At 40.9% G+C, this 14,523-nt stretch overlaps 1 protein-coding gene across 3 annotated transcripts in view; it reads left to right on the plus strand.

Annotated features, from left to right (window-relative positions):
• Positions 1–14,523, plus strand: part of dlgap1b (discs, large (Drosophila) homolog-associated protein 1b) — a 138,070-nt gene extending 123,547 nt beyond the window's left edge. For 2 of the 3 annotated variants that reach the window (XM_088322286.1, XM_088322285.1), the window contains 4 exons: positions 5,612–6,030; positions 7,855–7,946; positions 10,137–10,289; positions 12,198–14,523. In XM_088322286.1, coding sequence (XP_088178412.1) covers positions 5,612–6,030; positions 7,855–7,946; positions 10,137–10,289; positions 12,198–12,413 — 880 coding nt within the window. In that variant the 3' untranslated portion in view covers positions 12,414–14,523. Of the gene's footprint in view, positions 1–5,611; positions 6,031–7,854; positions 7,947–10,136; positions 10,290–11,977; positions 12,111–12,197 lie in introns of all 3 variants that reach the window. The other variant, XR_015847598.1, reaches the window with a different exon arrangement.

The following is a 14,523-nucleotide window of genomic DNA, read 5'->3' on the forward strand; positions in this document are numbered from 1 at the left end:
GCCCTCTTGTGGTTAATATGTTATTTGTTTGTTGCTTAAAAGAAACAAAAGAGAAGCGCAGAATTTCGAAAGCTCATTGAAAATCCCCATTTGTTGACGCTATAGACAATAATTATCCGTAAGTATATTGTGAGTACTTGAGATTTGTATTTATTTCGTACAAAATTGCGTACTCTTACTTGATTTGGCGTTAGCATGTCTTAGCTTAGCTTGGAATGTATGTGTATAGTTAGCAAGCTTACAGGAGCTCTTTGTACTTTCTTTTTAGTTTCACAGCAACCTCATAAGGAAAATGGTTGAGGCCATTTTCCAAATAAACAGCAACTAAAGGAAATAAGTCTGCTTCTGAAAGGGTTTTTACAAGTGCTAGAAATCCAGTAAAATGGTTTAATTTTAATGTCGTGTTTTGAATTATTTAAAAGTGCTTACATTTTGGGTTAGGTGCTTGTAAATGCTTGAATTTGTTGCCATGTTTCCCAAAAGATATGGGGAGAGATTTGTCTCAAAAACAAATATATTCGCGAATTTACTCGAGATCTAAGAATCTTGATAAATACCCACGCTATGTAGAAATATCATATGTAAATCGCTGATTTTTGGGGGGCTCTGCAAAATACATGATTCCCATGGGATTTCTTCTCTTAATGGTTATCTAAATATTGGAAAATTGGCCTTGAAAGTCTTTAAAAATTGCTTGAATTCGGCCCTGTTCTTTGGGACGTCGCTCACTGTCTAGCTGACGAATACTTCAGATGGAGGACAGCACATTGATTAAATACATTTATTTAAAAGTGAAGCCTGATATCATAATGTCAATTTCTGTTCTATGGAATAAATTACTTTAATTTCAATTTATTAATGTTTGCATTTATTTTTTGTACAATCGTAGTTCTTACTGCAATTTTACCTACAAGCGCACTATAGTCCAGTGCCCTCTATATATGAAAAATATATGGCAAAATACTATTTTGGAGGATGTGCCTTACAATCCAATGTGCCTTATAGTGCAGAAAATGCGGTAGTTTCTTTCTCACAACAAACCTGATGATGTCTGACCATGGTCAAAATATAAACAGGAAGGGAAGCTAGCAAAACAAGAGAAGGGTTTGCGACAGCTGTCTCATCTCCCTGATGCTTGGCGTCAGAGTGGACCCCCCTTTTTGGTCTACGCCAAGCAGGGGGGGGCCCCGAAGTGACAGCTGGGCCCAGAGGATGTGGCGCAACTAGCGGGAAGGTGGAGGTAGAGTAAGGGGGGGTTGACAGCCATCTGTTGCGGCAGTCATTGTGGTTCAGGCTATTTTTTATGGTGGGTAGGGAGTTGGGGTGGTCTGGCTTCGTACTAGAGGGGGGCGGAGGGGGCTCATTGTGAAAAGGAGCAGCCGAGTGTGCTTCATCCACTGGCGGGACACTTCGCTGTCCTGCATGCTAATGCGTTCGTTTTTGTTTTAGCTTTTGGAGGAATGTGTGGTTGTGTTGTTTTTTTTTATGCAACTACCTCACCTTGTTGTTTGAACTAGCAGTAGTAGCCATGGAATTTTCCTTCCAAGCTTTTGGAAATGTCAAGCCCCACACGCATCTGGCACCTCTAGCATGCGAGCAGAATTATACTTTTGCCTCGTGCTTTAAATACAAAACCCAGCGTTGACGTCTGAACATTAAAGACGCCGTCCCGGGCAAATAAACATGTTGAGCAAAACAGGAGGTTTATTCAGAAATCATAGCTTGCCTTCCTAGTATAACGCCCCTAGTATAAAAGTGATTGTTAGCATTCTGTTGTAATATTGAAATGTCTCTCTGCATATATATATATATATATATATATATATATATATATATATATATATACCTCCGCGACCCTACTGAGGATAAGCGGTGCAGCTAATGAGATGAGATGGGAGATGAGATATATATATATATATATATATATATATATATATATATATATAGTCATAATTGTATGATTCCCTAATTCATACATCTGAATTGAACAGCATAGAAAGTTAAATGCTACAGTCCCTTTTTCCTTCCCATGTTATTTGTTCATTCTGTGATGTTTGTTGCAACATGACTGAAGAAAAAAACAATACAAACAGGTTTTGGTATCATCGGAGTCATTGTTCAGGCACTGGAGTTCCCTTTATTCCTCCTGCTACCTACCATTATGTATGAATGTTGCGGTTATTTGGCTTTTAATTGGAAGAATGTAAAGTCACAGAAACAATTGCCTGCTTTTTTGAAAAGATAAAACTGAGCAATTTCTTGTGTTTCACGAGACAATTTTACACTGGTTTAAAACCACTAGATTATAGGAAACTCCAGTGATTGGACAATAAATCTGATAACACTGGAAGGCAACCATAGTGTGTAACTTTCCGTGTGGTTTAATTGAGATGTATTACATTGAGAAATCACACTATCATGACTATGCAGTGACACATTCCAATATAACAGTAAAGAGGCTGACAATCACTTTTATTCTAGGAAGGCGGGCTATGATTTGTGGCACACTACAAAAGCTACATGGCACAAATAAATATAAGTAGAAGAGATGAAAACTGTTGCTGAAACTGCTTCAGGTGTGCGGGGAACAGCGCCTGGGGCGTTCTTCAGGCAATGGTGTGGACACGCTGATGCCGATAAATGTGCTTGAAGCTTTAAAGGGACGCTCTGTAAAACAGTATTTGAAGAAGAACATGTTGCTGTATTGTGTAATGCAACTGAAAACAAGTGCTATGAATCTAAAGGAAGAATACAACCCAAAGAGACCAAACAGCATTATTGTTTTTTTGTTTTTTTTTAGTGGGGGTACCTTAGCAGCACGATTGCTGACAATCCTGTCCGCTCCCTTTTGGTGATCCACATGTTGTGCAAAATAAACTGCAAATTTATTGTCCTATATATGGTGGCAAGTGTTAGCCGCCATATACAGGTGGTTAGCGCGTCCGTGGCACAGTTCTAAGGTCATGGTTTCAAATCCAGCTACCAGCCTTCCTGTCTGGAGTTTGCACGTTCTCCTTGCGGGGGCTTGTCTGGGTTTCCTCTGGGCACTCTGATTTCCTCCCACATTCCAAAAAAATGCATGCCATGTTAATTGGCTGGTCCAAATTGTCCCTAGGTGAGAATGATCAATTGTGTTGTCGGTCTCCGTGTGCCCTGCAACTGGCTGGCAACCAGTTCACGGTGACCCCTGTCCACTGCCCAAAGACGACTGGGGTGGGCTCCAGCACCCGCCATGACCCCACTGAAGATAAGCGGTGCAGAAAATGGATGGATGGATTGTCCTATGAGTATTTTTTTAAAGTTCATGTATTTCTGCTCATTATTATTATTTTAATTTTTTAAAGTTTTTTACCTCTAGGAGGTAGAGGTCCACAGACCCAATAATGTGGAATTTGACATTTTTATTTATCAACGGACCGATTATTTAGGCTAAGATGCAGCCGAGCCTCTCTCTCCCCCTCTTCCATCCCTCTGTCACGGACGCTACCCACCCTGCGCCTACTGATAGGATAAGCGACCGGGGGTGGAGCCACTAAAGCAGAATGAATAATGTTAGAGTGGGGTAAACAGCAGCAGCTCTGTCAACCCCTGAGATTTTAAAAAGAGAATGGTGGAAAAGTGTATCGGTGATTAGGAAATGGCCTAAAAAGTGTTGGTAACTCTTTTGAGGGAAGCACTTTCAGGATATATTAGCTCTTATCATAGCATTAGTTTGTCAATCAATAGTTTGTATTTGTGCTTTAGAGAGAGAATGAAAAGCACGCTAAAGTGGAAAGCTGAGTGATTAGCTTTACCTTAGCTAGTTCGTCAATGTGGGCCACTCAATTTGTAAGCTTTGTTAAAATTTTGATACACTTTTTGTTTAGGTAAATTTAAGTCAGATTTGTTGTTTTAACATTTTTATTTTTCTATTGTAAAAAAAAAGTCGCCAAGCTGTTTGTATGTACCATTGCACGAGTTGCCGCTAAGCCTAATTTTATTTTCTGAACTTTTAGTTATTGGTTTTAGTGAAAGATTAGTCATGTTAGTTGTGGCAAAATTCTTATATACTATCAGGGAGCTATTTAAGTATTATTTTAATTTAAAACTACTATTTTTTGTTTCTTTTTGCATTATTAGAATATCTCACGCCGATTTTTAAGCTTTTACAGCGAATGAATATCAGCTCCAATTATCTGTTATCGGCCTCCTTTTATTACCAATACTAAGAATCTGCCCTGAAAAACCCATATTGGTCGATCCTTACTAGGAAGTGCTAAAAATACACACTGTCCCTTTACAGTGCACAAAATGTTCTGTTGGGAATGCACCCTGGCTTCCCGGGTGTTTTCCCGCCTCCTGTCTGTTTGATAAGTCCTCTTTGCAGTCCGCTTTCAAGTGTTTGGCCTTGCCACGACATCTCCCAAGGCAGGAAGTTGTTAGCCGTCCGATATCGAGCTAGCTGAGGTCATTATGACTGAACACCTGCTTGGAGGAGTTACTCTTTAACTGTGCACGCAATCGGTTTGCTTTGAAGTCGGGCGAACTGCACTCCCGCGCGCTCCTCGCTCCAGGAGAAATGAATAAGAAGGAAGAAGTGATGAATGAGAAGTTTTAGGGAAGTCTGCATGTCTGCGCTATGTGTGTGTCCGTGCTTGTGAGAGCTTGTTTATCAACCGGGTCAAACTGAGGGTCGCCCATGATGATTTTTGCCAAGATCCACACCTCCTCCTTCCTAACTCTAAATTCTTGAGGGCTCATTTACAAATATGGATGGGTGATATTTTATTTTTAAGAGGCTAAAATCACCGGTGTGGTTGTTAGACTTGCAGTGCTTTGCAAAAATATTGATATATTGAAATACCATTTCACTCTAGATTTTGTTTTATGTTTAAGGTTGTTGTCCTGTTAGAAGGTGAACTATCACCCCATTCTCAGGTCTCTTACAGATTCCAAGAGATTTTTGCAAGAATCACCCTGTATTTGTCTCCATCCATCTTCCCATCAACTTAAACGATCTTCCCACTCCCTGCTAAAGAAAAGCAACCCCAGACTATGATGCTGCCACCACCATGTTTGAAAATGGGTGCTTTTAGGGGGATGTGCCGTGTTACTCTTAGGCCAGACGTAACACTTTGCATTCATCCCAAAAAGTTAGATTTCGGTCTCATCTGACAAGAGAACATTGTTCCACATGTAATCTGTGTCTCCCATGTGACTTGCGGATTCAAAGCGGTTCTCTTTATGGTATTCTTTCAGAAGGGCTTTCTTCTTCACTCTTCCATGACGGGCCGATTTATGCATAGTACAACTAATAGTTGTCTTATGCACAGATTTTCCCACCTCAGCTGTGTATGCCTGCAGGCCATCCAATGTGATCATGGGGTCTTGGTTGCTTTTCTGATTAGTTTTCCTCTTATTTGGGTCGTATACTCTCAGCCGGTACAGACGTTATCTCAAGATAAGTTCTACTCTTGGGGGCTTTAATGGAAGTACGATGCCAATTCACAAATTTTCACATTTCGCAGGATGTTCTGGTCCTCATTAATCGTGATAACCAAGCGATCACCGTATTTGTACAATTTCTTTTGAGTTTTTCACTGATATGTTATATCACTGCTTGATTTGACAGTCACCGGCGCATGACCCGATCCAACAGCGTGACCACCGCCGTCCAGGCAGACCTGGACGAGCCTTCAGCCGGCCCACAGCTGCCCACCCCCCGCCAATGTGCTACCATGCCACGCCAGCATTCCCGGGACTCCACCACATCCTCCACCGTCCGCATCCAAGGCTCGGGAAACCATTACCACGCCTGTGCTGGGGACGATTACGGCGAGGCCGGGTTCGACCTGTCCATCTTACCCCCTCCTGACCCGTGGATGGATGGCGCCGCCGAGCCGGAAGCTGCGCCGGGGGCCATCGCCCGTCCTGTGTGCCCGCGAGATGGACGCTGGTTCCTTAAATTGCTGCAGGCGGAAACGGAGAGGATGCAGGGCTGGTGTCATCAGATGGAGCAGGACCGGGCGGACAACCAGCTCCCGGATGACAGTGAGAAACTCTTGGATTACATTTATGCCCTATTTTTGGTTGTTGTGGACTGGTGCAATTTTTTTACAAAAAAAAAATGCCTTTGTGCTGTTATGAGAGTAAACAGGATTCCAACCAATCAAAAAGGATTCCTTCATTAGCTAAACATTCACTACATATAATGTCTACAGTAAAAACTTGGTGGAATCCATCCAGGTTATGAAAAAGAGAAATAGTCTTACAGATTTTTTTTTGTAAAAAGATAATTAAAATAGTAAAATAAAATGATAATAATTACCTCATTGAATGTCAGAAGTATCTCTTAAATGGGAAGTGCCGATGCCAGTAAAATTTTTGGCATTTTGACTCATTTTTGGAGCATACAAAAAATTTAGTTCCGTAGTTATATAAGCATCAAATGAAAGCTTCAACCCTCACCTTTATTAAAACATATGTTTTAAGCTTTTACCATTGTTTAGTAAACCTTGCCAATTTTCTTGAAAATACATCCAAAAACAAAAAAGGCCTTTTGTGAACATTGCTTTCTATAAACTCAACTGCACTTTTCTTGCAAAATAAAAGAAAAGTTAACTTATGTATGAACGATTCATGAAGTTTGTGAGGACCTTTTAGATGCCGATGTTTCCGTTGACCTGATCACACAATTTCGGTCACCATGACCACCAATGTATTTGCTACTCTGACCACACCGCTTCACCATGGCTATAGTCGCCATACCGTCCGCCTACACACTTCAATCGCTGGATACAGGCAGCAAGACTAGGAAGTGCGGGCTCCCTCAATGTGCGGACAAATATCTGATCAAAACAACTCCTGCCATCTAGTGGTAATTTATCATACTGAAATAGATCCCAGAGGCTATAAACGTGTTGCACCAAATAGTTAAGAATAAAAGATATGTTTATGTTTTGTCACTCAGGGACAATGCTTTTAAAACATGTTTATACCTTATGGTACTGAATGAGTTTAAAAAACACACACACAAAAAAACAACGATTAAATAAAACTGACAAAAATGTCACAAAGATATTTTTTACATGATTACCTGAAATATACTACACAGCAAAAAATATCTTGTCCAAATTAGCAGAAAATTGTGCTCACTTTATAAAATTTGTGGACATTTTGTATTATTGATTATTTATTTGCATTGTCTTTTTTCTTATAAAACAAACTAAATATTTGAAAACTATTGAGAAAGAAAAACAATAGATATTTTTTGAATCAGTTTTAAATTGGAGTATGGATTTCTATATTTGTAAAAAAAAAGAAATATATAAAAATAATAAACATAAAATAATTATCTATATTGCCTCCCAATACTGCACATTTTTGGGCGTATATTAAAAAATAAATTTGAATTAAAAAAAAAATATGAATAGGTATATGAATATAAAGATGTTTTTCCTTTTTCTATTTTATTCTGGAGGGATTTTTTTTCAGTTGTTACCTCCACCAGTGAAATTTCATAATTTCCATCAAGTTAATTGTTGAAGGCAAAACAAAAACGTTTATATTAGATCTTGATTGAATAGAATATTTGGCCATGAAACCATAAAAAATACATTAAATGGGCAATATTTCCTATACATATGTTAGGTGTTTATTAACACACTGTAAAAGCTTTGACATTCAATTTGACCTTGTACAAGCGCATGACATCATCACTACCATCCTCATGATGATGTCATCGCTTTGCTGTGGCTTTGCTAATGCACTCTCCTTGCCAATGGTGCAACATGCCTGCAGTATGCACCAGGCTGTGTGAGTAATTGACGCTCTGTGTGTGTCCGTGTGTGCTTGTGCGTATGTGTGTGTCTGCAGTCCTGGGCAAGATCCGCAGTGCAGTGGGGAGCGCCCAGCTGCTCATGTCCCAGAAGTTCCAGCAGTTCCGGGAGCTCTGTGAAGAGAATCTGGTATGTCACCTCGTCCTCCTTCCTCTGTTATGACTCCATTTACTAATGCAATGCAATTTAAAAAAAATAAAAATAAAGAAAACCTTCAGTGCCATTGAGGACAATAGATGCCAATCTTGCATCTAGCGCCATAGGTAACAATAAAGTCATACTTGCATTGAACCCAGACGCCGAACCCCCAATTTAATTAAGAGTTTTAGTGCCAAATTTAAAAAAATAATAATACGTTATGTGCCATTTATGGTAATAGATGTCCTACTTGCATTTACCCCTGCACTTACCATTTACCCCATTACCAATTAGAAATGCAAATCACCATATCAACACGACATTTTATTGCTCGAACAATTGACTGATGCAGGAGCTTTCAACACCCGATGTTTCTGTGACGTAATAACATAATTCCGGTCGCCATGGCGGTCGCAAACTCCTGCGGACGTGCACAAAATGATCCTTCTCTGCCCTGACAATGACGAAAATACTTTACCATCTTTTTTAAGGAAGGAAAAAAAGCTTTGCTGGACCGTCTGTTTGTCCTTATCCATTTAGTCGCTTTTGTCACCACACTGCTTCGCTACGCCTACTCACTCTCGGTAGCTGGATAAATGAAGTAAAACTAGGAAGTGGGGGCTTCCTCTATTTGTGGACAAAGATCTGATCACAGCCACTCCTCTCATTTAATGTTAATTTTTCATGCTAAAATTATTCCAAGACCCTATATATTAGTGTTTTTAAATTAAAAACTAAAATATTTGTACATTTTGGCACTCGGGGACAACGCTTTGAGAATATATGTCTATGTTATTGCACTGAATGAGTTAAAGAAAAAAATGAATGCCTTTGAAGGCAATAGCCATCAAACTTGCAATAAGTGCCATTGACAGCATTAGATGTCAAATTTGTGTTTTGCCCCTTATAACCTAGATGCTCACTCAGCCCCACTTAGGAATGTAGATCACCATAACAAGTTCAGTGCAGATAAAAAAAGAAAAAAAGTTCAATGCCATAGACTGTAATAGACATCAAATTTGCAATTAGTGCCATTGATAGCATTAGATGTCAAATCTGTATTTTTCCACTTATAACCTGAACGCTCACTCTGCCCCAGTTTAGGAACGCAGAGCAAAATCTAAAAAAAAATAGTGCAAATTTAAAAAAAAGAAATAAAGATTGAGTGCCTTTGATAATAGACGTCAAACTTGCATTTAGTGTCATTATGGCGGCGCCCTCTGTTGGCTGCGGCTGCATCGGCTCGCTACAACGGGTCAGGTGTATCGACATTTCGTTCTGTGTACATTGTTACAAAGAATGACAATACAAAGGAAATTATTATTATTATTATTATTAACTAGGCCCACACTACTGATTTTAATGCTCAATTCTGATTTTTGGGTGAAACCTGATATGACATCGGTCACACTTCCAACTAAATGAGGCTTCTATTCGTCTGTGTGAACCTGAAAAGTGTCCCGCATGCGCAGAAGAGGACGCGTAATGTCACACCTATGTTTGCAGAAGCACTCATGGATGCTAACGCCGTTGTGTATCTCGCAATTTGAAAATTATTGTGCTACCAGAAGCTGAAAAAAGTTGTCCCCCCAAAAATAAATTAAATCCAAAACCTCATATTCCTTCCATTGAATGCTCTCCTTGTTTTCGTCCGCCATGATTGTTGAGTTCTACGCTTCCTTCCACCTCTTAAGGATGTGCAGGTCGCATGGATGCACCTTGACCGTTCACAGTCGTATTCCAAAAGACCACATATGTATCAGATTTAGGACCAAGTATGAATGTGGCCGTGGTCTGGTGTGACAAAATCAGAATCACGCCGTTCAGACAGACTTTACCAGATCAGATACAAGTCGCCTTTGTGCAGAAAATTCCGATTCCCTTGCAGTGTGAACTTAGTCATGTTGGTTTAAGATCAGGTAATTGTGTAATTGTAATCCTGTGCAGTCCTTTGAGACATTTTTGTGATTAAGGGCTCTATAAATAAATGTGACTTGACTAGTCTTTGACAGCAAGAGATGTCACACCTGCAATTTCACCCTTAGAACCCTGGCGCCCACAGTTCGATTGGAAATGCGAAGCACAATATCAACAAGTTCAGTGTATAATAAAACAAGAGAAAAAACATTGAGTGCCATTGACAGCAATAGATGTCAAACCTGTATCCCCCTTCCCCCTCAGAACCCGGACGCCCACCCCAGGCCTGTCTCCCAGGACCTGGCGGGCTTCTGGGACATGCTGCAGCTGTCCATCGAGAACATCAGCCTCAAGTTTGACGAGCTGCACCAGCTAAAGGCTAACGACTGGAAACCTCTGGCGACCCCCGAGATCCAGGTGCACATTTTCTTTTTTAAAAAGAGTATTTTGGGAATGGCTAATGAACGCTAACCTGCATGGTAGCTTCTATTGTTGAGTGTTTGTTGAGCTTCGTTATTGTGATATTGTTTCGCTGCAGCACCAAAATCATTTTTTAGGTTGGGATATGAGCCTTAAACCACTAACTTGGTAAACTAGTAAATATTGATCAATCACTACTACACAGCAAGCCACCATTTTGGTTAGCACTGAGCATTAAAGGCTTTGATTATATTTGTCCCCCAAAAAACTAATCGACATGGGAGAAAAAAATCATTTTTTGAATGTTTAATGAAATGTAAAAGGAATGTAAGAGTCAGGTTTGGCAAACTACAAACTAATTAATAATCATGTTAGTTGCATATTTTATCATTTTTGATTTTCAAATTTTTGTCCTAACTATAATATTTTATGATTTTGCATCGTCATTTTAGATTGAAGAAAATGAAGCCCAATTGACAGAAAATGTAACTAATTTTATTTTTTACATTTTATAGTTATCTAATTAAGTAATTTTTCCATGGAAAAAGCAGTAATTTGCAAGATTTTCTTTTGTTAACACAACCATGTTTTTTACCTGACAACTTAAAAGTATGCTATTTTATTTTGCCATTATAACCTGGTTTTGAATAACTAAAATTCTTTGAATTTCAATCAATACATTTTAATGTTCAATAATTAATTATATATTAATTAATTAATAATACCAAATAAATAGATAAATTAATAGACTAATTAATAAAAGTTCAATAAGAAATTGACTCGGATCAATAATACTGAGCTCCTCGGGAAAAAAAATAGATTAAAAAAAATAATAATAAAATTAAATAAGACGGATCAAAAAATCAAACATTGCCCCCAGAAAAGGGTCCAAAAAGCTGTTACCTACTTATTTTCCTTTCAAATATAATATCCAATTATAATACAAATATTGACATGTACATTCAAGTATTTATTCCAATATTTATTCATTCCTTATTTGTTTAAACGTCTATCCTTATGTAACTGTTGTTTTTTTCTGAGTATCATCTTTGAAATATAAAACATGTTTTGCTAAGGCAACCAAAAGTAAAGGGTTGAAACCAAAACGAATGCTGGAATCCCCCAAAAGACATGTCAAATGAAAAAAAAAACTCTAATAGAAACTGGACAGCAAATTGTAAAGTTTTGGTTAAAACAAAAGGAAGTGATGAGGATTACCATGCTTAAAAAGATAGATAGATAGAAGAGTCAAACTGTCATCCTTTTTTTCTTTTCATGTGATTTGTTTCATGACGTTTGTTGCCACATGATTCAAAAGAAAAAACTGAAAAATACAAAGAAATGTGTGTTAAAGTGTTTTGCTACTGTGGTAAAACAACAAATTTACATGAACACATGAAAAAAGCTTACCCTGCAGAAAGCAACAGGCTGCAACCATCCATCCATTATCTGCACCGCTTATCGTCAGTAGGGTCGCGGAGCCCATCCCAGCCATCTTCGGGCAGTGGGCAGGGGACACACTGAACTGGTTGCCAGCCAGTCGCAGGGCAAGGCTGCAACCAAACAGTCTAAAATCTATATTGGAATAATTATGGTGATCGTCATATTATTATTTCCATCCCACTCCTTTGTTGTCTTTTGTTCTGTTTTTTTACTGACTTTTCCATTTTTTGTTTTGTTGACAGTGAGCTGCCGTTTTGGAGTGCCTGCCCATCTCCAATCGTGCTTCTTTTTAATTATTTTTCTATCTTAAAAAATGGCCGCCTGCGTCTACCATAACACCGCAAACACTCACTGCATGCTCTACGAACAAAAAAGGTCATTTGCCACTTTGTCTTTTTTTTTTTTAGAAAAATTGCCTTGAGTTTGAGTTATCTTTTCAATCGTCTTTTCCCGCCCGTCCAGGAAAAGCTCCCGGCCCCCCCTGTGCCAAAGAGGCCCCTGAAGGGCCATGCTCCCCTGGCAAGAGACCGCTCTCTGGAGAGTTCGGAGCGCCAACGTTTGGAGGCCCGAAAGCGTTTGTTAGCTGCCAAGCGTGCCGCCTCGGCGCGGCAGAGTTCCGCCACGGAGAGCGCCGACAGCATCGAAATTTACATCCCGGAGGCACAGACAAGATTATGAAGCGCTCCTTTGCTCACAGACCCCACCAGATGAACATTGCCGCTGAAATAAGTACATTATTTATCGGTTGTTTTATAGAGACACTCGTTCCTTGCCCCCTCCTTTCAGCTTCGATGTAGCACCCATGTCTCCACCATATCGTTTCCCAAAAACTCATGATTAAATTTTTTTTATTGATGACAAGTTAAGCTAAAAAAAATTTTGGGGTACTCGCATACAGCAGTGATTCTCAATTATTTAATGTCACGCCCCACTCGAATGAGAAATCCTCTTGCGCCCCCCAAGGAAGTCTATCCTCTCATCTGAATTATTGTCTTTTTTCATTGGGTTACTTGAGGGTCTGCTCCACTTTGTGTCTACCCTTTTTACTCAACGCTTATATCCATCCATCCAGACATTTTTTTCGGCTTCTCCGGGGTCGGGTCGTGGGGGCAGCAGTCTCAGTAGGGAAGCCCAGACCTTCCTTGCCGCAGCCACTTCATCTAGCTCATCCGAGGGGATGGTGAGGCGTTCCCAGGCTAGTCTAGGGATGTTGTATCTCCAGCATGTCCGGGTTTTCCGGAGGGCCTCCGGGCAGTGGGACATGCCCAGAACGCCTCCTAGTGAAGGCGTCCAGGAGGCATCCTTATCAGATACCCAAGCCACCTAGACTGGTTACCCTCAATGCGGAGGAGCAGTGTCTCAACACTGAGTCCCTCCCGATTACAGAGCTTCTCAACTTATCTGTAAGGGAGGGTCCAGCCACCTTGCGGAAGAAAATCCCTTCGGCCGCTTGTCCAGGATCTTATTCTGTCGGTCATGACCCACAGTTCATAACTTACGGAGAGGGTAGGAACGTAGATCGACCAGTAAATATAGAGCTTTGCCTTCCGGCTGAGCTCCTTGTTCAGAATGACGGACCGGTTCAAGGTCCCCATGATGCTGCACCAATCCGTTTGTCGATCCACCGTTCCACTCGTGATAAAGACCCCGAAATACTTGAACTCTCCAGTTTGGGTGGATCTCATCTACAAACCGGAAGGGAACATGCCACCCTTTTCCATCTAAGAATCATTGTTTTGGACTTGGAGGTGCTGATCTTCAGCCCAGCTGCTTCACCTTCGGCTGCAAACTGTACCGATGATAGCTGAAGATCACAGCTTGAGGAAGCCAATAGCACCACATCATCTGCACAAAGCAGAGATGCAATGCTGAGGCCTCCAAAACCGACCGCTTCTCCCCACCAAGGCCGCACTTAGAAATTCTGCCTATAAAAGTTATGAACAGAATTGGTGACAAAGGGCAGCTTTGGCAAAGTCCACCTCCAACTGCAAAATAATCCGACTTACTCCCGGTAACGCATACAGGGACTGCAAAGCCCGGATTCCCGAAGCACCCCAAAAAGGCTTCCAGAGTAAACTGGTCGAAAGCCATTTCCAAGTCAACAAAACACAGGATAGGCAAACTCCCATGTACCCTCGAGGGCCCTGCTTAGTGTGTCAAGCTGGTCCACTGTCCCACGGCCCGGGCGAAAACTACATTTCTCCTCCTAAATCTGAGTTTTGAGTTCCTGACGGAGCCTCCTTTCCAGTACCACCAAATAGACCTTACCAATAAGGCTGAGTCATGTGATTCCCATGTAGTTGGAACACACTTTCTGGTCCCTCTTTTTGATAAGGTGGACCGCCACCCCAGTCTGCCAATCCAGGGGTACTGTCCCCGATATCCACGCGATGTTGCAGAGACGTGCCAACCATTACACACCCACAACATCCAGACCCTTAATGAACTCTCGGCGGATCTCAGTAACTCATGGGGCCTTGCCACCGAGAAGCTATTTAACCACCTCAGTGACTTCAAACCCAGAAATATGAGTGCCCACCTCTGCTTTTTCCAAGGAAGACGTGTTGGTGGAATTAAGGAGGTCTTCGAAGTGGAAGAGAGTCCAACCTTGAGCCCAAGAGTCCAAGCTGTGTGTGGAGGTGAGTCCGACTTTCTTGTCGGAACTTCTCAAACTTCGCACAACTATGGCTCCCCGCCAGGGAGGTGACTTTCCATGTCCCAAAAGCCAGTTTCTGTAGCCGGAGATGGGTGCGCCAGGGACACTTCCTTTGGCTGGTATGCACCCGAC

Source organism: Urocampus carinirostris, chromosome 18, assembly GCF_059441175.1.
Source record: "Urocampus carinirostris isolate Australia breed hairy pipefish chromosome 18, RoL_Ucar_1.0, whole genome shotgun sequence".
NCBI classification, from domain to species: domain Eukaryota; kingdom Metazoa; phylum Chordata; class Actinopteri; order Syngnathiformes; family Syngnathidae; genus Urocampus; species Urocampus carinirostris.